The sequence below is a fragment of the Amphiura filiformis genome, chromosome 6 (assembly GCF_039555335.1).
Source record: "Amphiura filiformis chromosome 6, Afil_fr2py, whole genome shotgun sequence".
In the NCBI taxonomy this organism is placed as follows: domain Eukaryota; kingdom Metazoa; phylum Echinodermata; class Ophiuroidea; order Amphilepidida; family Amphiuridae; genus Amphiura; species Amphiura filiformis.
This window is the reverse complement of record NC_092633.1, coordinates 5,758,269-5,782,991: the sequence shown is the minus strand read 5'-3', so window position 1 is coordinate 5,782,991 and position 24,723 is coordinate 5,758,269. Positions and strand designations below refer to the sequence as shown.

At 36.9% G+C, this 24,723-nt stretch overlaps 1 protein-coding gene across 1 annotated transcript; it reads left to right on the top strand.

Annotated features, from left to right (window-relative positions):
• The first annotated feature begins 1,792 nt into the window (after positions 1-1,792).
• LOC140154870 (telomerase Cajal body protein 1-like) lies at positions 1,793-24,249 on the top strand. Its single transcript, XM_072177519.1, has 12 exons — positions 1,793-1,926; positions 4,837-5,132; positions 6,455-7,103; positions 7,531-7,638; positions 10,781-10,978; positions 11,996-12,086; positions 12,872-13,004; positions 16,667-16,756; positions 17,407-17,525; positions 22,688-22,791; positions 23,262-23,414; positions 24,065-24,249. The coding sequence occupies exons 2-12, from the start codon at positions 4,856-4,858 to the stop codon at positions 24,234-24,236; spliced, it is 2,094 nt and encodes a 697-aa protein (XP_072033620.1). The 5' UTR covers positions 1,793-1,926; positions 4,837-4,855; the 3' UTR covers positions 24,237-24,249.
• The last annotated feature ends 474 nt before the right edge of the window (positions 24,250-24,723 follow it).

The following is a 24,723-nucleotide window of genomic DNA, read 5'->3' as shown; positions in this document are numbered from 1 at the left end:
TAAATTATATACATCTAATGACATATTCTTAAAGTGTATGTAGCAGGGAGGAAAAGCCGACGGTCAATTGAAAATTTTGACCTTTCATATTGAAGATATGGATTTTTTCCCAAAAAGACCTAATTTTTTTGGTGTTTTGGGAAAAAATATCCATATCTTCAATACGAAAGGTCTTTATTTTCAATTGATCGTCGGCTTTTCATCCCTCCTACATACACTTTAAGTCTAAATCATCAGTTTTATAAAGTTTACTTCAAGTACTATTAAATATCAAAAATATCAATTTTTAATGATTTGTCATAAAATGTGTATTAAATTGCGAATTTCAAAAATCAAAATTATTTGATATCAGAATGACATTCTTCGTATTCAGAATGCAATTCGATATGTCTGATGTGCTCTAATGTCCCACAATAACTTGAATACTGTCCAAACGTTCATACCCCAGCCCTTAAGTACGGTAGGAAGGAAGATTCTGAAAACATAATCGGCCTGAGCATGAAGGACCTATTGCCAGAAAGAAGAAGAAGAAGAAACAGTTAGATTTCAAGACCTAGCCCTGTAACCATAGTAACGGCTAGGTAATAATGAATTGGTATATAAAATGAAGAGATTTTATCATGTGCAATATAGGCTTTTGTAAATAAGCTTTGTTTATATACATTATTTCGTATGGGCATTTATTTGTATATTGTATTAATTTTTCATGTGCAATTACATTTTGGATGATATTGTAACAATAAAATGATGTGTATGAAATAATACCATATTTTATACTTCGTGTTGTTTATTACTGAGTCACCCTTGAACTGTCAAAATAATGTAACTTGGACATAAGGTAGGCCTATATATAGGCCAGTAAATCTGGCATTTTCTAAGGAACTAATTGCAAGAGAATTTTTTCACCATAATGCATTTTCTTGAGGTCCCCAAAGTACCATACTAAAAGTCCCAAAATATCCAAGTATGGGAAAAGTGCCTAATTTGCATAAATCCAAAATGGCCACCAAAATTTCAGAAAAATCTAGATTTTGATATATCTTTACTTCTAAATGGTCTATTACAATGGCTTAACTATTACAAGTATCATGGGATAGGTTAAAAATTGATTACATTAGCAGATCATTATATTTTCAAAAATATAATGCCAGAACCAGAATCAGGCGGCGGATGACATGATCGAGCCGGCAACTTGTGAAACCGCCCGGCCGTATGGCATTTTCCAATATAGGGGCCTACTCGGTTAGTTTTGTGGGGTTCATTATCGAACCCCAACGGTTTTAGCATGTATTTATATTATTTATCAACATAGGCCTATTTGTTTGTGATATTTCAAGCGTTTTAAAATTTCAAAATAATCCCATTCAATTCAAGTACACGGTTGACGATGAAAATGTACTGAATTTAGAGAACGCAATGCGGCCACCACCTGGCCAGAATGTAAACTGTATCTTTTTACATACGTAACACATCATTTTGAATTATAGAATAGCAATATTCTACTTGGAACAAATCGAAACATATTTTTTCACCACAACACAAGTTGAGGTCTCTTAGACACCATACATTTAAATGTTATTAAAACGTTTTGAAAAAAACATTTTAAGAACATTTCTGTGTTTGCTGAGTGCAAATATTTTAGCACAATGTTATTTAAGTGTTGACAAAATATTTGGCAAAAAATGTTTGCAAAAATAGTTTACAATAACATTTTTGAACAATAAACCCTGCAGAGCGTTGCTCCCGGTTCATACGCAGGCTGACAATTTTTGAATGTGGCGCGGTTGGCCTGCTATGGATAATTAATTGACCCACGAGCTGTTCTTAGTCGAGGTCGAATCAAATAGTGAATGAAATTGGCATCACCAATGCAATGATCGGTGATCGGTAAATGCAGTGTAACTTGTAATATTACCCATAAGATAGGTAAGTAATATAAGCTATTTTTAAGATGTTCAATGTACACTTTTGGTACGCTATACAAATAAATATGTAATGTTATTTTTATGTTTAAAGTAAACTAATCCGTATACATGTTATGTCTGAACGCGGCTGCAAAATTTGGCACCCATGCTAACTAGTACTGGTTTCCTTAGCTCTGGTACTCTCAGACAGGGTCTAATGCTGCATAAAACCGGGCAACGTTATTGTATCGTAATTTCATTTGTGTCTATGCTAATTATGTTTACACAACATGAACTCACGTGTTTTCAAGCAAATTCGCCGATAATAGGTGATCAAAAGCGATCGGAATGTTACAAAAGTACAGATCGCATTCAGCTTACTTTATATGAGATGATCTTTGGAAAAACACGGCATAATTTGTCTTGGTGTTTGCGGAATGCCATGCAGTAAAATATTAATACGTTGCGGCAATTCATGATTGACAACTAACAATCGGCGTGTCCTTCGTATCCTCCACTGTCAATTTCTTATCCACTCACTAATCCTCACAAAAGCTTTGTGTTGATTACGTAATGTGGAGGCAAATTGCAATAAGTACAATGAAATAATGAGTAGGGCGGGCTCCGAGGCGGGTTTCTTCTTCATCTTACGTAACAGTATTGTTCTCAAAAAAAACCCGGAAGCTTGTCGTTTGGAGCTCTAGCTGAAATACAGCAAGATAATGTAAGACATTAAATGTAAACCTGTATTTTAGCTAGAGTATCTCGAGCTAGGTACTCTGGCCCCGCACATCGACATCGCCTGGCTGATAATTATATACTTGGTACTGCAGAGCCAGAGATACTAAAATCAATACCCGGGATCGATACACGTGAATGTGCTATGCACGATTTGATATTTAGACGTAAATCTTTGGATACCGGGTAGAAAATTATTTAATTTGATTTGATTTGTTCGGGTTTGACCACCCTGGATAACCCAAGAAAGCCTCTATTGAAGCTTATTTCCATTGGGGTCCATTTGAACACCGGGACGGGTTGGGAACAGTCAGGGGTTGACACCCTACTCTTTTCGAAACTGGCTGCAAGATACATGTACAGGTAATCAGGTATGGCTCTCTGCACATGGGACCGACGGCTTAACGTCCCCTCCGAAGGACTGGAGTACTTTCATGATTCATTTACCCAATTCTAAATAAACCATGGGGAGAGCAGAAGTCTGAATTTAATCTACAGATGTTGCCAATTAATTTCAGACTTTTTTTTCCAAGTCAATATCCCAGCAAATTGCCACCGCCGGGAATTGAACCTGGGACCTCATGCACTAAAGGCAAGTACCCTAACCATTGAGCCATGCTTTCCTTGCACTTGAAAATATATGTTAAACGGATATGATAGTCGGTAGCTAGCGTCTTGAGAAAGAAGCTTGCGTCTTGAACTCAAAAACTTGACAAGGTAGTCTAAAAGCAGATGAACTATGGCGTATACCATGCTCACTTACACGCAGCGATGTCAGTCACCGGACTATTGTCAGTAGCCTTAGTCAAATGTCCTTCTGCCCATTATGCGTCTCAAAACTATTAAACAGGTCGGAACAAAATGGCCATGCGTGGCGGTGGATTCAACCTACCATGGCAATTTCTGCCATGAAGATATTGGGGCGATGACACTGTGCCCCGGGCTCTGGCCATAGTTTCCGTTTTTACTTCCACTAGGACCAGAGGCACTTACACTAACAAAAATTTGTTGAGCATGCTTGAACGATCCAGTACAAAAGTTGAAAGTATTTTCAATGCTTGATCGAATCAATTACAAACAAATAATGTGTGTCAGGTCGCTAATAAAAAACACAATCGCCGCAGCCATTTCTAAAGATGCATTTATACTCAAACGCTTTTGCAGAAAACTGAATCACACGCATGATCAGTGTACTAAATTGTTGTTGTATTTGCAACCCATGAGTATAAACACAACTTTACACAATTACTAATTTACATCTAGGCACTAGAGGCTGAGCTGATCAGGTTAGAACAGATCAGAATGAGGCTAGCAGAAGTTTGAATTGGCTGGTCCGGTATACACAAAATTTAAGATTTGAATTGGGCGGGATTGTTCCAAATTGTTTAAGATGGATGAGGTAGGGTCGATATAATTCTTGGAATGCCAGGATCGAGGTGAAAAAATCTTGCCTCATAAGGCCAATGGAACTCGATTATTAGTTTCCGATTGGATGTTTAAAAAAAAGGACGAGGTCGCTATTTCATTATTCATTATTCGGTCTCTTTTCATTATCCATTATGTCAACAAAATCAATGATTTTATGAACAGCTTTCTCCAAATTTAGGTACCCCACCAGTACCAAAGTATATATTGTTGATGAAAGACCATCTCAAAACAGGTATTAATGCTTAGATCATCTTTACAGACATTTTGCAACAGATTGAGAAAAGATTTGAATTTGTTTTCATAAAAATGAAAAGAAATTAGCAATTTTGTAATCACTAGAAACATGATGAGGTAATCCTTAAATTTCCATTATTTACTACATCCTCTACCCCTACAACTAAGAAAAAGTGCTGATTATGATCAGCAGGGGATGTCAGACATTTTGAGAGTTTCAATTTTGATTATTTCCATTTCAATGTTCAGATAATTGACTTTTTTATGAAAATAATGAAAGTTTTGGTCAAATTGAAAAAGTGATGCGGGCGGTCAATAGGAAACTAACAATCGAGTTCCATTAGCCTAATGCAAATCTGGCCATCCAGGATTTGTACATGGGACAATTGGATTACCAGTCCAAGTGCAAGAAATTGCTAAATGTCAATTGATTGATATTGATTCTTAAACAAGCACAAGAACTCAAGATACATGTACTGAATAAGAATTGAATGAAATTAATGTTCTGATTTCCTGTTTTCTGATTTCAAAGTAATCATATTCCAGCCATCATGGACTCGGAACAGGGCACTCCGCCTTCTTTCTTGTCCACATCATCAGGAGAATCCATCATTCCACCAACACCACCTCCTGGACAAGAAGAGGTCAAGGGTCAACAGCTTGAGATGTCATCTCCAGGACAGGATGGTCAACATTTACCTAGTACACAGCAGATTTTGAATAGTATCGATGATGCATTAGATTCCAGTGGTGGGGAGATGAGAAGTCAACCGGTTTCCGGGACGGTTTCATCTCAGCAATTATCAGATTGTCCAGCACAGGTGTCAGGTAGAGTCATGTGTTGTGTCTATTTGTTTGGGTGGGATGGTGGTTTGCTTGTTTTATGTATACATACATAACATAATATACATAACAATGAACATACCCCCTTGAATATTTCCATATTCTGAAATGTGGTGGAGTGTCAAAACAATGTCCGTCTGAAAATGTTTAACATCATAAGGTATACCAAACTGAAACTGTTATGCTGGGATGTTTTCAAAACCAAGGAGTTTGATTTAAAAAAATTTAAAATCTTGACAGAATTTAGAAACCATGTAGTAAACTCAAGGTGTTTATCAAATCTCAAAAAGATTCTTGTAAAAAATGTGGGTGTGTAATTCAAAGTTTATTGTAAACATTAAACATCAGCATTTCTTCATCTTGATTAAAACAACTTTGTCATTTTATAATAATGTTTTTAATTGATTTATTCAATAGCAATATATTATCATGATTATAGGCATTATACAATGTATGTTATTCTATTCAGTGCATTTGTACTAGATTCACACCCCAGGTTACTCAAATATTGTTTATTTGTAGAAAACATTTTTGTAGAAAAGCTCTCATAATCTGACTTCACAAAGGGTCAATTACATGGACTGCACAACCAAAAGATCAGCCATAAATATACTGCGCCAATAAAGTATCCTGAAGTTACACTTGGAAGAAAAATCCTAATTTTAAAACTAAACCAATTTAGGTAAATTTATTTGTTTAAAAGATGCACTATCTCATCCTGCACATTATGACACCCCATTGAATCCAATGTGACTTCAAGAAACAAAGTTACGAGCATTTGATTAGACAAAGGTCCAGTTTTAAAAGTGACAAACTGGCCTATTCAAAAACTAGACATCTGGTGGGGAATGGGTAATTTATGTGTGTCTTTAATTTAAAACAATAGGAACAAAAGAAAACTGAAACAAAACTATTCAATTGCTTGTAACTTTACTTCTTGAGGTCGCATTGGTTTCAATGTGGTGTCATAATGTGCAGGATTAGATATTGCATAAAAAACAAATTTATTCCAATGTGGTTCAGTTTTGGAATTGTGATTATTTTTCCAAGTGTAAGGATACTTTTTGGTGCAGTATAATTATCTTAATTTTAAGATAACTCATCGTGCATATGCTGTCTTATCAGATTGCTGTTTCTTTACCATTCAGTCTTCCATTTCCCTAATAATACATATCAAATCATTCTGTATACCCATGTTCCAAAATCTGGATTTGGACCAATTTGTGGGTGTTTTGGTACAAATCACTGATTGATCCTTTGATTACAAATCACTGATTGATCCTTTGATTCAATTTGTTACTTTACAGATGTACATCAGGGAGGAAGCAAAAATGATGCAAATGATTGTAAGGGTGGTGATGAGACAAGTGAGGAAAGATCTTCTAATCATGCCCAGCTGACTCAAAAACAAGAAGATAGGCAATGTCAGGAAGGACAAAAAGGAATAGAGGAGGGTGCAGAGAACAGACAAATACAAGCAACTGTAGATAGCACATTACCATCCAAATCACATCCAAATACATGCAGCAGTAGTAGTGAAATGTGTGTAAGTACTAGAACTGATCAAGGAGTGTCAGAAATAACTAAGCCATCGTCCGACTCTGGTAACAAAACCGATGGAGAATTAAGCTCCACATCAAATATAACAGACGCTTCATCTCAGCAATCTAATGTGCTATCTGGTGTTGCCACGGAAACAATTGTTGCACAGGAACTTAATGATGACAAAACCACAAGGCCTGATCTGAAAAAATCTGGTGCTGCCATGGAAACAAATGTTGCCATGGAAACTAATGATGATAAGACCACAAGACCTGAACTGCAAGAATCTGGAGTTGCCATGCAAACAAATGTTGCCATGGAAACTAGGGATGATGAAACAACAAGACATGATGTGCAAGATGTTAATGAACCAGAGAATGATAATGTTGATCATGGAGACCATACAGGAGTACTGTAAGTTGTCATTTTGTACAAAGTATATTTTGTATTGAGTGGGTCAGCATTAGTTGTTATTGCTGTTGTTGTTACATTTAGGCCTATGTGATGCAAATTAGATAAGCTCACAATTTCGTGATCCACAGCCTCATCCCCCCACTTTTTCAAAAAAAAGTTGAGATTTTTATATCACTGGAAACTCTGGCTACATAATGTTTATGTACAAAATATGTCTTGCAGATTAATTCGTTTAGCAAATATATCCAAATCACTGGGCAATTTAACAGAAAACTTGGAATCTCATTTTTTAGGTGATATGCCTCCATGTATGGTAGAAAACACCATATATAATGAAAATCAAAACACCCACTTTATCTATCAATTTGTATTTTCAAAATTGCCAGGATGCATAATTGTTGTACTGTGTTCATTGTGTTTTGCTTAGATCGTGGGATACATTGACTGTAAGTCTTCATCATCAACCAATAGAAAGAACAGGAGCATGGCAAGACTACACATCAACACCTGAAAATTTCCTCAAGGGATGTAAATGGTAAGATACTATGCCCCTCAGACTACTACCGATCCTGTATCAACAGGCAAAGTCCCTGTGCTTTGTATGCTGTGGATTCTTGCATATTCATGAGGGCCCATTGTTTGATTGTGCCGTATCTAACAATCACGCCAGCGCTGCGTGTCTTCGCATATACATGATAGAGCTTTGGTTGCCAAGAGATATGTTAAGAATAGTCAGTAGGGCTGAAGGGGATTGAGCTTAAAAGGGGATTGAGTTTAAAATTTCTTAAGAGATCTAAAATCTCTATTTTGATTGGTTAATTACATGGTATAATCACCTGAGTAACCAATCAGGGGCATTCTAAGAAAGGTGGTGGTGCCATGGTTAAAATCACTATCAGTGGTTTTCTGCATTTCCATATAAATTGTGGTAAATTAGCCCAAATAAGTCACTCTGATTAGAGTAGATTTGTTTTTCATAAAACAACACAAAAAGCTCCTGCAAAGTATTTAGATTTAATTCCAAAACTCTATTTAGTGTAAAATGGTTATCACATACGGTATCGATTCCTCATGTTTCTATGGATATACTGGTTTCCAAATTCAACTGGCCTGTCACAAGAAAGTAAGTCTGCATGGACAAGCCAGTTAGTTGATATAAATTTTAGTTGTTGACTTCATTTTTGTCATGCGCACTGTTTATTAGCACATAATTTACTTGTACCAAAAATACCCCAATCCAAATTTTTGTGTAGTAGTTTAGACGTGATAGTGTTTTCAACTGCCATTCTCAATGTAATACATGTCCCCATACATGCAGTATACCCACCCACACACATAGGCAAATGTAGGTTGCTTGCTATTAAGGGATCTGGAATGAGCATTTCGACAGTATTTTTTGTGGGACATGAGAGCACATCAGACGTATCAAATTGCATTCTGAATACTGAAGAATGTCTTTCTGATATCAAATAATTTTCATTTTTGAAATTCACGATATAATACAAATTTTATGACAAATTATTAAAATTTGATATTTTTCACATTTTGATATATTATAACAGTCCTCGAAGTAAATTTTATAAATCTAATGATATATTCTTGAAGTGTATGTAGCTGGGAGGAAAAGCCGACGATCAATTGAAAATTTTGACCTTTCATATTGAAGATATGGATTTTTTTCCCAAAAAGACCTAATTTTTCCTGGTGTTTTCAATACGAAAGGTCAACATTTTCAATTGATCGTCGGCTTTTCATCCCACCTACATACACTTTAAGTATAAATCATCAGATTTATAAAGTTTACTCGAGTACTGTTAAATATCAAAAATATCAATTTTAATCATTTGCCATAAAATGTGTATTACATTGCGAATTTCAAAAATCTAAATTATTTGATATCAGAAGGACATTCTTCAGTATTCAGAATGCAATTCGATATGTCTGATGTGCTCTAATGTCCCACAATAAATACTGTCCAAACGCTCATACCCCATCCCTTAAATAACCATAAAAATGTGACCTGATGTCTTTTTGCATGAAAAGGTGTAATGATTTTCTAGGTCATGATGACAATGAAAACTGAGTTAAGTAACTTGGCAACTTTCATGCACAATTGCACTCAAATTTGTTCTCCAAATACTAAGTGTCTAGACATCGTATGTGCTGGTACACTTGCTTGGTAAATAGCTAGTTCATTTTGGCTTTTTTAGGGCAGCCAGGCAATTTGGATAAGGTCTAGCTCAGGCCTTCTCAACTGGCGGCGCGCGCGCCACTTGTGGCGCTTGGAGCTAGTCGAAGTGGCGCACGGTAAATTTACTATTTTTTTCACATGAATTTATAACAAAAAAGTGGTGAAAATACCACCGTATGAGCCTTTAGAAAGCCCTAAAATGTCAGAGCTTCAAGGGGCGCTGCCCCCTGGACCCCCGCGGAGGCTGGGTCTTTGTCACTGGACCCTCCAGGGGCGATAAGGCGAGCCCCTGGACACCACCCGCTATGCGTTCGGTCGCGCACACGCTCCCTCGCAAAATCCTCCCTTGACATGTTGGCACTTCATGAGCACTAAAATTTCCCAGTTGGCACTTCAAATAAACTAGTTGAGAAGGCCTGGTCTAGCTGTTAGGGCATGAACATGCTCACATGTTAAGGGGGTACTATACCCCTGCCCAATTTTGTGCCTATTTTTGCATTTTTTTCAAAAATTATAGCGCATTGGTGACAAGTAAGATATGTATATTATAGGGGCAAGGACTACAACTATTGCACTGAAATATGCATATCTTACTTGTCACCTATGTTCTATAATTTTAGAGAAAAATGCAAAAATAGGCACAAAATTGGGCAGGGATATATTACCCCCTTAAAGAATGTATCACAAGTTAGTTGTTACCAATTTTAGGGCACCATTCTAAAGGCAAGGGGCACTGAAGGCAATTGCCTTCCATTGAAGTTCCATTCTTTTGTTTATTTTTACTCTGCAGTTTACATATGGATTGTGGGTGTAGGACTTTAGTTTATTCATGGATGGATTGTAATGGGACAATACATCTCACCAAAAGAGTAGGACAGTTGAAAGATAATAATTAATATACATATCACTTGTACAGAAATTCTAATAAGTTTGTCAAGAATATTTAATACTCATTTGTTACTACCAGGGCTACAGTGGGCAGTAGTGGCTGGCAGATAGAGCCCACTACTCACCTTTTGAGCCTACTGCTAAACAGTAATCTCAGTAATCTTAAAACAAAATGATGGCACACCTGCAATTTAAATGCGCGCAACCCACACAAGTTAGCGACTTGCGGAAAACCGCCCTGCTGACTAAACATTCAGAAGGTTCAGAAGAAGGTTCAGTGCAGCAGCCCTCTACTCAAATCAAGCTTGTGTCAAAAAGCACATTGATTTAATGAATTAGTCAAAAAGATGAACACTTCAGGTACATTTTGCTTCAAACACCACCCACCACTAAACATTTTCTAGCTACATCCCTGGTGTATGTTGGATGCATAACAGGTTTATTTGAGAGTGAAGTCAGCATTTTTCAGCTTGGGAATGCATCGAAAAGGTCATTTTTTGAGGCACAGGATTTGAGGTATAAAATTGATCAAGCATGTCTTGTTTTATTTATGACTCAAGATCCTGAAGTTTTGTTTCTTTCCTTTATTCTCCAACAGGTCCCCGGATGGGTCGTGTCTACTGACTAATAGCGATGATAACATCTTGAGATTATTTAACCTTCCACCCACAATGTACCAGGATTTGAACCAGCCACTTGATGAGCTAAAAACAGTCCTTAGTATGCATGAAGGGGAACTTATCTATGACTACTGTTGGTATCCAATGATGAACTCTGCATTACCAGAAACATGCTGGTGAGAAAAGAAAACAGGTTTATTTGTAGAGAAAAGAAAGTGATGATGGATCGAGGGAGGGACAGTTGGACTCAAAAATAAGATTTTACTATACAACTGGGAAGAGACTTCCTATAATTGAAGACTGAATTAAAAAGACTAGTTTGCATCTGACGTCAGAGCTAAGGTGCGGCATGATTGGTTGCTGACCTGTGCAAGTACGCAGTACAGCATTTCTAGTCTAGTTGACAGGATGTCATACGCAAACTAGTCTTTTTTTCATTTGGTTTTCAATATTATGCATATTTATGACTGCATTTGGGGTGCAGATAATGAATGTTTTGTCAATTTTGCATTGGTAAGAATAATTTTGAGGGTTCAGTGCAAGAATGCCCCATCTGCAATAGCTGCCAGGTGTCATATGTATACAATAAACAATGTAGAAATTGTCAAATGTTTATATGGCAGCTATTGCACTAAACCCTTGATTCAACAAGGTGAGGCAAACTTTATCCCATACTGTAAAAACTCAATAGTTAGCATATGTGCTTACTATTGAGCGCTTCTGAAAACATGAAATTGTACCAAAGTCCTGCGCTTTACCAACTGAGCTAATGGGGTTGAGACATATATAATGGGGCTCTTCATGTTTGCATGTTTTAAAAGCGCTCGCCGCTCGATAGTAAGTACATATGCTAAGTATGAAGTTTTTACGGTATTTTATCTATCATTGTATGCAAATATTCTTTCTATTACATGTGCATACATGACAAAACATTTGTTTTATGGAACATCTAAGTAGATCCTTGTTATTAAGCTTGAAAAGTAAGCTTAGCTTAGCATAGGCATTCTTTGCATACATGATTTGAGCATCCACTGCCATTTTGGTGAGGCTTTTCTGTAAATACAAATAACCTGTAACTGTTCCAATCTGAAAGGCACACTGCACACTTTAAAAAAATAAAATATTGCAGGAGTGGGTGATAATTTGTTGATTTATTCCCACAGTTGTTGTATTTATTTCATTGTTTGTTTTAGCCTTGCAAGTATCAGCCGTGATCACCCAGTCCACATGTGGGATGCATTTACAGGAGAATTACGCTGCACCTATAGACCATATAATCATTTGGTAGGTATAGTTTCATAGAGATTAGTTTCTTTCTTTTCTTCTTTAGCCTATTTTATTCCCGTTTTCATTTTCTTAGTGTTACTAACTATAACCTACATAGGCCTACCCGTATACCTTTCCCGTAGGCCTATTGATTACGTCTGCCTCTCATAGCGTGTCTGCGGTCATTCACCCGTAATATCATTACTTGGCTGTGTGTCGTTTACGTGCGCGATGGTGTAGTTCTGTGGTACCCTCGCGGTATCGCACGCACGGGTCTTGGCGTTAGATACGCCCTTGTGACGCGCGTGGCTAGCTTAACAACTGACTATTTTGTTTTGTTTACCTAGAATAGCAACCGACCACATTTTCACTGATTTTGAGGCCAATTCTTAACCATTTTCAACCAAATAAAGTGCATTACCGTCTCTGTATATTCATCGATCTCCAGTATGAATTTGGCGACATTTGGATCGAAACCGACAGAGCCTTTATATACATGCTCACATAGTCGGTCACATAGGCACAACATTCCATTTATAGTAAGATTATAATTATGTTATAAGGTGGTACATCGTTTTCAGGCCTCTTGGCCTTGTGATGTACCTACCTTCATCAATACTTATTAATGTGCAATAATTTGATATACCTCTGCTGTTATACTGTATGCTTTATGAGATTGAGATTGAGAATTGATTTTGTCTGACTGTATGTATACCAGACCGTACATATTTAATACAGATCATGTTAGCTTGATTGTGAATTAATGTTAATGAATATATTTCTTTGATGTTCTGTACCTATAGGATGAATTAGCTGTACCGCATTCCTTAGCATTCACTCCAGATGGCAGCAAGTTGTATTGTGGCTTCAATAAGGTAGTGAGGGTGTTTAACACAGACAGACCTGGCAGAGATTGTCAACAAAGACAAACAAGAAGTAAGGCTTTTGATGTTATATTTAGGGATTCAATAATGTTTCACCGTTGTTCATCACCGATTAACAACGATGCGTCGATGTCGTCTGAGTGGTTTACTTGGCGAGGGAGTAGCTGCCCAGTGAAGTAAACCATGGACACGAAGTTGATGTCGGTGATGAACAATGGTGAAACATGATTGAATCCCTTTCAACAACGAAACAAGCTAAATACGAGGGTCATTCAAAAAGTTCTACCTGTTGGGTCATAACTTTTGTTTTCTTAAAGGTAGCTACTTGAAAATTTGCATACAAATAGTTCGTAATGTCACCTACAGGTGGTGATAAAATCGTGTCAAGACCATTTTCAGATTTTTGTTGGTGACCTGAAAACTACAGTAAGATATGGTACACCGGAAACGGTCAAAATATGTACAATATTTACAAAGGCGTTCAGTTCAGTTCAGTTCAGTTCAGTTTTATTTCATCAAATTCCATCCATTCAATAATTACAATATAAAAAAGCTTTTACAAACATCGTATAATATGGTGAAAATGATGAGGATGCCACTGAACGCAGAGCGTGTTGTTGTGGCACCCTTTACAAAGTTAGTATATTAAATAATTATGATAAACAAAATTTTAGAATAATAATAAATACAATAGCAAGACATATGCCTTGTGGGTTAGGTATATTAAACTTATTATCACAAGAGCTAAGCTTTCAATTATAAATCAATGAGTAATGATGGTGAAAATAACAACCAAACCTACACAGTAGGTGTAAAGGGGTTGTAAAATCCCAATATATTTTTATAAAACAGTTCAGGCATGGCATAAGTATTACGGTACAATAATAACAAAAGTGTATTTAGCCCATGTGAAAGCATAAGCACATGATTGCACGTGCACTTACAACGAGTCTAAATAATAAGCTAAGTTATAACTTACATAGCAGGTAACTATTTAATGTAATATTTTGTGAATTAAATCTACACCAAGATATTTAATGCAATGATAAATTAACATGGTAAATGGTGTATAGTTCTGCAGAGCAGAAAACAATTAAATGCAAAAGTGATAGTCTGCATACAAGGCCAAGCGAGCTGACAAAATTTATCAAATAGCATAATTTTAATATAACAAAATAACAATAATAATAATAACTAAAGACTGGAACAATACAAACAGACAGACAAACGGGTCCGATTTGATGTGAAAAATATATACTGAATTAATTTTATAAAAATTGATCCTGACAAATGAGAAGAGGAAAAAAACCCAAAAAACAACAACTGCAGGTGTAGGCTAATCAGTGTTGTACATATGTGCTGATGAGGATTTTTTTAGAGTTCGATTTGAAAGATGGTACTGAACTACAAGATTTGATAGACTGGGGAAGTGAGTTCCAATAAAGGGCTCCTTGAATACTAATTATATTATCAGCCAATTTGGTGTTGGACATTTTAACGTGGAAATCATTGGCTTGTCTAGTATGGTGATGGTGAATGCTTTTGTTAGTTCTAAAAATCTCATTAATGGACAAATCTTTTGGGAGGAGATTGTGGTGGTATTGGAACATAAATGTTCCGAGGTGATGGAAATAAATATCTTGCACCTTGAGAGTATTGAGTTGTTTAAAAAGCGGGTCTGTATGGGCAAGCCAAAGAGAGTTGGTGCATGTCCGAATAATTCTTTTTTGTATAAGGAATAATGAATTTATATGGGAATTATTTTTGTCAGCCCAGATAATGTTGCAGTAGGATAAGTAGGCGTCTCAAGTACAGTGTATTGAAGATCCCATAAGTATTCCATTTGGTCATGTTATACAGTTAAAACTGTATAAAACACAAGAATAATCATAAAATTATATGTACTGGTTAAAAGGTTGCCGCAAACTGAAAATGATGGACATTAATATGCATAAAACTAATATACCAAATAGCCAGTGTAATAAAATAAGTAAAGATGACCACAAACACAGTTTATGAAGATATTGACTTCAATAAAACATGGGGTAAAATGGTGGCATTGTGTCGCTTTCTTTGGAATAAAATACCACAATAGATCACAAAGGGATTTAAATTTACTTTTTTGACTGAAGAATGTGTTATAGTAGCTTTAACTTTTGTATTTTATCTAAAATCACAGCTATAAAAGTCATGCTGTATGGAAGGACACTATGCTGATTATCATTACCTGAGATGTTACAAAATATCCCTCCAAAAATTGGAATTCTGGGTAATTTCTGTCCATCAAAATTTTACTTTTTCAGTCACAGATGATGTTTTGGACTGTAAGGTGTATATTCATTCAAAATGTATATTGTTACTAATATTATTTTTTTGTATAAAGAGGGAAGTTCGTACATTAGCTGCACGCATGTTTTCAAGTGCAATATCCAAAGATGTGTCACCGTTTCCGGTGTACCATATCTTACTGTGGTTTCCAGGTCACCAACAAAAATCTGAAAATGGTCTTGACATGATATGTTCACCACCTGTAGGTGACATTACGACCTATTTGTATGCAAATTTTCAAATAGCTACCTTGAACAAAACAAAAGTTATGACCCAACAGGTAGAACTTTTTTGAATGACCCTCGTATGTCTAATTTACATGATTATTTCATTCGGAATGTCCATTTGTCATTGCCACTCAACCTTACAAGAAGATCGCGGTATTTCTCTGTTGATATCGGCAATAAAACTAAAGAATAAAGTGGTAATATTTAGCTGCTACCGCCAACATAAGAGAGTTTGTGTTTACGCATACGTTCCAAACATGCGGAATTTTACGCGCTCATGCGTAACGCGTACGCGTAATATAACCTTGCGTTCGCATATACGCTACTGGACTGTAGATTCATCACAGATTAACAACAGTTGGCTCCTGTACAAAGGTATAGGAAGAGTTGTTGAAACCAGCATGAAGGGGGAAAAATAACTTTGAATTTAGATAAACATTTACAATAATGGTGATTGAAAAGCAACAAATTGACGAAACAAGGTTGTGTGTTTTTCTTTTTCTGCGTAACTGACTAAAGTAACTGAATATGTCAGTGAGTGAGTAGGTGGGTGAGCAGATGAAACCCATATCCCAGTATACAACATGTCTCCCATCTTCCATGATACATCATTATATATCCAGTTGTACTAGTTTTGGTTGTACCATATTTTGACCTTATCAGCGGCCATACCCTAAAAGGCACACTACCCAAGCACTTCCTTTTCAGTGCACCTGTACAACCAAATGTTGTCAAATATCTAAAGAAATTCATCATGTAAACCTTCCGGCTTCGGATTATGATGACATTTTTCATGAAATAATCATGTGAATTAGACGATCTTTGCTTGTTCTTGTTGTTGAAAGGGATTCAAACAGTTTTCACCATTGTTCATCACTGTTTAACAACTTGCATCCGGCACGTCTGATTGGTTTACTAAGTAAACCATGCAGACGACGTGGATGCATTGTTGTTAAATGATGATAAACAATGGTGACACTTATTGAATCCCTAAGGCTAAAAGTGAGTTGATATATATCCTCTTGTATCATTTATTGATCCTTGATGTGTTTTGTGTCCTCCTCATCTGTTGAATTCACCATTACCCACTTTTTTTTGTGTGATTTTAGTTTGAATACTGTGAGTGATCTTACATGTCTTCTCTATCTGTTCTTTGTAGCTAAGAAAAGTGGTCAATCAGGGATCATCTCGTGTTTTGCCATGAATGCTTACACTGGGCTCTATGCTGCAGGGTCCTACTCAAAATCAAGTAAGTAACTTTCCTCTCCTTGTGTATTTTGTATTTAATATGGTAAATTATGTATATTAGAAACACAGCTTGACTCAGTTTATTGGTGTATGCAATCTGTGATATGTGTATTTAATGTATTGTACCAATACAAACCAATACATGTCAGACTATAAAAACACACCTCATTTTGGCCTATTTGGCAATGCAATTGACCTTTTCGGTAAATCCCATAATAAAGGACCATGGTGATGGAACTAAATTCCACTTAGACCAGGTCTAACTTTAGACCTGATCTAACTCTTTTGTGCATACGGACCCTAGGATTTAATGGGGTATTCCAGTTGAAATCCATACACCCCACATGGAAGACCTTAATCTCACACACAGGGGGTTTAGAGTTCAAATGGAGTCACACATTCAGGTAAACCCCATTTGAAATTCACACTCCCTGTGTGGAAGATTAAGACCATGTCCTCCATAAGGGGTGTATGGATTTCAACTGGAATATTTGTGCACAAAATATGGTGTAATTGCAGAATACAGTCCTAGACAAGATTGTGCAATTACACCTACATGTAAAATGTGTTTTCAGGTTTATAAGTTACTTTGCATCCACCAAACAAGATTGTATGTGATAACTTGACTGTATTATTAATTGCCTTGTTTAGTTGGCCTGTATGAACAGTCTAGTGGTACATCAATGTGTATATTGGAGGGACAACAAGGAGGAGTCACACATATGATATTTTCACCTGATGGAGAGAAGCTATATAGTGGAGGAAGAAAGGTTTGTCATTGTTTGCTACTGTACCATTTTGTAGTTTTTTAGGTCCTTGGAAGGAAAAGACCTTATGGCATCAAAAGTTGTGTGTCTGTCCATTAGTCAGTCGGGGTGTCTGGGTGTCAGTGTGTCGGTCAACAATTATGTAAGGCTTTTTTGGTCAGCAGTTCAAATCTCATTGCAACCCAACTTCTGCCATAGCTGCACTATAGGAACCCTCATCTATTGGTGGTTTTCAAGGTCATATACTGAGGTCAAAGGTCATTTGAGGTCAACTTGTAAATAGGCTGAAAATACAAACTCTGGACTCACATGAACAGTTTACATCCAATTGCAACCATTATTATGTTTTGATGAATCCAAGTGTGTGAAAATATTGGATCCAACACATGATAATGATAATTATTTCTAATTCGCAGACTCAACCGAAATAAATTATTTCCCATTGCGCCTTTTGTCCTCCTGCAACAAACACATGTTAATATACACACTTAGGGGAGCACAGATCTTCGGCGACAGGTTCATAGCGGACAGAAGCTGGTACAAAAAACTATCATCACTTACCCCATCTCCTACATATTCATATCTTTTATTGCATATAAAACCACAGTAAAATACATTGTATATAATACAAGCGGAGCATAGTAATGCAATAATTACGCAACAGTGAAAAATAAAAATAAAATGATGAGAAACCTATTTTTTATGGTTGGGACAATTAGCTCAATAAATCGGCAAGCCATTATCGTTGCAAAATAGTGAGAGCGCGCTGCTTCCAGATAATATTTGAGCCAAAGGCTGCGCTAATGCTAAGGTATCTAGCGATCGCCTTACACCGCCTATTTGAAAAGCCAAGGATTTTTAGTCCGGAAGTGACTTTGTTGTGAATACTTCCAAGACTACCTATAATAATGACAATTGTTTTGCATGAATACGGTATGTCCAGGGTGATGTGCTCATTGAGTGGTTGGTAAATATTTGGTGTTATAACATGTGTTAACAAAAGCATCAAATGGGCAAGATATTTCTCAATAATAAAAGCTTGCATGGTCTGACGATCACAAATAAGGAGATCGGGTTTTCTGTGATGGATGTATTGGAAATCAGATTGAGTACCAAGAAAGTCACCTGTTATGGGTTGGTCACTAAAAATATCAAACTGGGGGTGTAGTTTCATAATTTCCTCCCTAATAAGAGCCACAATACGGTCCTGTCTAGCAACATAAATGTTTCTGAAATGCATACAACCATTCATGATGTGGGATACAGTATCAGCCAGGTTATTACAAATGCGACATGTTTTTGGGTACGTGTTGGGATAGTATTTGTGCAGGAGAGAATTACACTCTAAAAGTTGTACACATGATTTGAATATGAAACGAACAAGATTATCATCTAAAGCCAGATTTGACAAAAACTTTGAAGACAAAAGCTTATCGCACTTAGTTCTGAATAGGCTGCCTTGTGACTCCAGGTTGCTAAGCCTGTTTATGCATTTATTGGTATGAGTCTGTTTGAGGTGGGTGGAAAGAGCAGTATGTGACGGAAAAACTAATTGAACGTCATCCTGTTCAGACATCAAATGCATACATAGCTCATTTAACTCAACCCAAATGGATTTAGGCCAGTTGACCTTACCCTTTTTGACTATTCTGCCCTCTCCATCCACTTCACAATTCCCAAATAAAGCAACATCAGGATCATCCTCAGTATGAAAAATCGCTTTTCTTTTTGTCATATGCAGCTGAAACTGAAAGGATGATCGAGCACTGTACTTTGTTTACATACCTGTACAAGGCATTTATAGGGCGCCATTTCATAAAGACCACGGCGCCAAGATGGAAAACAAAACATTTTAAAGGCAAAATAAAACAGCAAACTGAAACAAAGCTGCCAGATTATCGCGGGAACAGGAAGGTGTTGAGACCTTTCTTGAAACTTGGCAGAGAAACAGCAGTATGGAGTTCAGATGGAAGTGAGTTCCAGAGTGCAGGTGCAGTGAGAGAAAAACTCTTGTCGAAAGCTGATTGCACGCCTTTAGGGTTGAATTTTGGTACAGAGACACGTGTAGTGTCCGTTGCAGAAAGCAAGCCATCTCCTCCCAACCTTCAACCCCAGTCCCTTTCTGTCTATCACTCCTGCATCTCCAATCTGTCTTTATATCCCATGTCCTAAATCTCTCCATCCAAAGTCCATTCTTGTCCTCAGATACGTAACTCTTCACCCATGTCCAGTCAAAACCATTTACCATCCTTTCCTCCTCCAGACCCTCATATGCATACAGAGATAACTGCTATATATACATTAGCTCATATGCCCATTATTTCCACCTTGCTATAAACCAATGTCATCGCACACTAGGCTACCAATAAGAAAATCAATTATTTCCTAATTCGCAGACTCAACCGGATATAAATTATTTCCCATTGTGCCTTTTGTCCTACTGCAACAAACACATGTTAATAATACACACTTAGAGGAGAACGGATCATAGTCAGATACTAAAGAACGGGCAGAATACATATGTATGTTCTCAGAGCAAATTATTATTAAACTATTTGTTCATTTCACATCACAATCTTCTGTTTGACCTTTTGATACTACATTCTTTAAGATACTTTGCTTCTCTCAGTTAGAAGTTACAACATTATATATAATTATATATACATTTTTACACCAATATCATTTTTATCCTGCTAAATCAATACCTTAGTATATGCTCGCCTGTCCATATAACTTTCGAAAATTATACAGGTTTTTTAATTATTACAAACCTAAACTATAAGATACTTGCAGTTGGTTAGCAAGTTCTTCTTTAACGTACCTATCTTTGGAAACATCTGTTTTCCTTCTCCCATGTTTCTTCAGCTATCTATCTGGTACCCCTAGTGCTGCCGCTGCCAACACCCCTCCAGATCTCAGGCTATGCAAGCCATATCTCTTAGGGTCTACTTGAATTTCTTTTAAGGCAAAATTTAGAATTTCTCTACATCTGCTATATGATAGCTTCCCTTTCTTTATCTGATATACCTGCTTTGATTTCCTAAAAAGAACAGGTTTAAACAAAAGTCATCTGCAGATAAATCCAATTCTGCAAGGTTAATATACTTCTGCAACATACCAACTGGACAAGTCTCTTTGCCGGATGCAGCCACTACAACCCAAGCCTCTTCCCTGTACTGGTCATTCTTGCTTTTGCTTATGAAAAACTTAACATGTGATGTAAATATTTTAAAATCACAAAGGCTGTGGTTAGATAGTTCATCATATCTATTTAAAAAAACGCATACGCCACCAATAACATGGCACACATTCTGATATGCATCAAATTATCACCTTGACCAAATTTACCCACAATTTTATGTAGCATATCTGCTGTGATCAGTTCCTTTTGCACCACTGGCTTGGCTAAAATCCTTTTAAGCGTGTCTATAAGTAATTTCACAAACTTCATGTCACATGGATTGTTAGCCACATGTGGTGAGCAATCAAAGTGCCACTTGATGGCATAATAGCTTGACTCAATTGAAGAAAACGGAACATTATTGTTGTACATATGCACAAAGTATCTTGCTAATTCTTCATGGCTAGCAGGGAGGGCACGCAGCCCTTTGCCTCTACACCAGTCTTGCCATAATTTAAATGCTCTCTTGTATTTTGCAACTGTACTGTTGGCCCTTGAGAAGTCCAAAATTTTATTCAAAACACCATTATATTCTGCTTCCCTGCACAATGTAAACAAAAAACAAAATATTATATATGTTCTCTGCCGCACAGGAAACAACGTACCAATTCTATTAATTAGCACTATACAATCTCAAATTTCCTTATCATGTCTCCATCTCCAGTGAGATTTGACATACTTCTTGGGTTTACCCAGTGGATTTACAACTCCAAGAACTCAAACATACAATGGCAATGCCATAGTTATTTCTCTGGTTCTATCCTTAAACATAGAACATGACTTTTCATATTCTGTGATCCAAACAATGATTTATGATTCCAACCTTGCACAAAATAATATATATCCGAAAATCTTATCACCTGTGCAACTATACCTGCCCAAAGGCTGTTATGACTGAATAACAAAGGCCAAAACGGTGCTGAAGGCCAGTCTGGTATTACGAGCGTCCCATATGCCTTACAAACTTTCAAATGCTTGATTGCTTTGGGCACTAGATGTATTGAAGGAATGATCCAATTGTTCTCCTCAACCCAACTAATCGAAAAAGCATGCACGTGACTCGAACCTGTTATCAGCAAACAGATCAATAGTGTGAGGACCCCACGCCTGAACCATTAACTGGAAAAATTCTTTACTTACACCCCAGTCATCAAAATTGATTTCTCTACAAAGCTGATCAGCCTGTACATTATTCTCTCTTGGAACCAGTCTGAAAATCTCAAGGCTTAAATTTTGCAATTTTAGATGCCCTTGTTCACTATAGCCACTACACACACCTCTATTTTATTGTCTGTGAACAATTTAACGGAATTATCCTTAATCCTGGGCAAGAAAGCCCAAGAAAACTCCTTTCATTTCTCTCCAAGTGGAGCTTTTACCTGTATCAACCAAATCCCATGTTTGGCTGAATCTAAGCAGTCCCTTATCGATATATCCTTGCACACCACCTATCACCTCATTAACTATTGCTGATTTATCCTTAGCAGTCAAAACAGCACTAGACTGTGGTTTTTGCCCCGTAGATGTTTAGAGGTTAATGACTGTGCATCAGTTGTTTTGAGGGTATTGTGAAATATCTAAACATTGTGCTTTGGAACCAAGGAATATCCCGAGGGGGCGCAGCCCCGAGGGATAAATATGGGCTCAATCGATCCAATTTTATATCAAACTTGAGCCAAATCTGCATTATGGGAGCTTGCATGTAATGATGGTGTTCAAGGCTATGTATAATAAAAAAATGCCCCCAATTGATTTGAAAATTTAGAAAATCCCATAGGAAAATTGCAGAAAAGTGGCTTGTGCCCCCCCCCATCAGGCTCGATGCCAGCAGGAGATTAACTAAAATTTATGTGTGACAAAAACATTAATATTAGTACTTTTTTTCCCTGACGACTGTAACTTGTATCATAGCTGCAACTGACTCATGACATTTAATGTATACATTTTAATTTTTATATTTATATTTTCTGTGTTTTTTTGGTAGGACAATGAGCTACTGTGCTGGGACCTACGCAATCCAGGAGTAGTTCTGTACTCACTGGTGAGGCAAGGAGATACCAACCAAAGAATGTATTTTGATCTTGATAGGTGAGTTTATAAAGGTGACACAATATGATCCAATGAGCTTGTAAGTAGTACAGATATGTTTTACTATCAGAGTTTGCCGGGCTCATAAGGAAATGACCCAGAGATATGTTATTTTGTCTACTATGAATGACATATAAACACATCACCGGACTCTGCTGTATCGAGCAGAGAGAGCAGCATGGCACAGTGGTTATAAGGTCTTTGAAACTGGCAAATGAGGTCCCAGGTTCAATTCCTGGTGGAGATAAAATCATGAATAATTATGTCTCTCTGTTCCTGCATTGAATTGTGGGGCAGATGCAGTGGATTACAAAGATCTTGTAGCCAGTTTCAATCAGGGTAGCTTCTGCCGTCTGGTGGTTAGTGTCTGTCGGAATGAGTCACTAAGTTTAAAAGATCTTAAATAAATAAAAGGAAATAAGTAACCTTTTTTGGAAACCAATGATATCTGTTTGGTACTTATATTACAGAACTGGACGGTACCTGTTTTCTGGCAATACAGATGGCACAGTGAGTGTATGGGACACAAATAATCCACCAGAGCAACAAGGTACCTCACAGGAAAGAGTACTTAAACCAATGCTAAACTTCCAAGCACATGAGGATTCTGTCAATGGTGTTAGGTAAGTTGAATATGGTAAATTGTAAGGAGGGTGCCCTTGCACTGTCACTTCTTTGTCCAAGCCTCTTCACAAAGAGTTCTGTTGTCCGGTTTTGAACACCTAAATGGCAACCCTCGAATTAACCCACTGCACCCATGGCATTTTGCTGTGGGTGCCCATCCCCACTGCTGTAATGGCCTCAAAATATGTCCTTTACCCAAGGCAGTCACTTGCTGTGCCCTCTAATGAAATTGCTGTCGGGGCCCCAGCCTTGCCCCTTCATTATAAAATCATTTATCAGACTGTGTGTGTTTTCTTCAGTTTTGAGAAATTGCCTTGGTGCCCTTCTCAAATTTTCAACAGTTGCCATGATGCCCTCTTGAAATATTACAAACTGCCATGCTGCCTTGCTTTTTTAGTGAAAATCCAAGGCAATTATCAACTTGCCCTAAAAAAGTTGCCGTGCCCCCTCAGATCCTTAATTCGAGGGCTGCTAAATGGTCTGTGTGTGGAGCAACACCATGGGGTGTACTTGGGGGCATTTCCTCAGAATCAATCATTTGTGAATATGATTATTAGTTCTGAAGCTATAGGCATATTTATAATGGATGCATTACTTTTTGTGAAGGCTTTATGTACAATTAAATCCAATGTTTTTCATCTATTTGCAGCATTCATCCTCACCTACCTTTGATAGCGACATCTTCAGGCCAGCGACACTTTCCATTGCCTCTTGCCAACATGAATAGTGACAGTGACAGCGATACTGAAGATACAATGGATTATGAACAGTTAATTAAAGAAGAGAATTGTGTCAAGCTTTGGTCACTCAATGGTTCATAGCTACACTGTGATAATCATATATGTGACATGTTTACACAAAACCAGAAATATGGTTGAAATGTTTTCAAATGAAATTAAAAGAGTAAGTCAAGAATCAAGTTAAATCCTGTGAGCTTTCTGTGATGAAGGTCCAGAATCAGCTTTAATATCATAAACTGATCTTAAAGAATAGGGAAAACTTTGGTGGTAAAAATGCACCTTGCTCAGAAAAGAGTTAAGGTCATATAGGGGTCGAATTTCAAAACTTCTCAGATCTTGCTATAAGCCACGTCAAAGTAATGCTCTGATCGTACAAAAATCAGAAAAAGTATAATATAATAAAATATGAATATGGTCACTTATGAAATTTGACCCCTGCATAACCTTTTAGAAAAAAGTTAAGGTCATATAGGGGTCAAATTTCACAATTTCTTGGATCTTGCTATGCCATATCAAAGTAATGCTCTGATCATAATGAATCAGAAAAAGTATAGTTTAACCTATTAAA

Bases quoted from the DNA above. Each gene is read 5' to 3' on its own strand.
- LOC140154870 (XM_072177519.1), top strand. From the start codon at position 4,856: ATGGACTCGGAACAGGGCACTCCGCCTTCTTTCTTGTCCACATCATCA. The intron at 17,526-22,687 runs GTTTGTCATTGT...TTTTTTTGGTAG, and splicing joins TATATAGTGGAGGAAGAAAG to GACAATGAGCTACTGTGCTG. The intron at 23,415-24,064 runs GTAAGTTGAATA...ATCTATTTGCAG, and splicing joins GATTCTGTCAATGGTGTTAG to CATTCATCCTCACCTACCTT.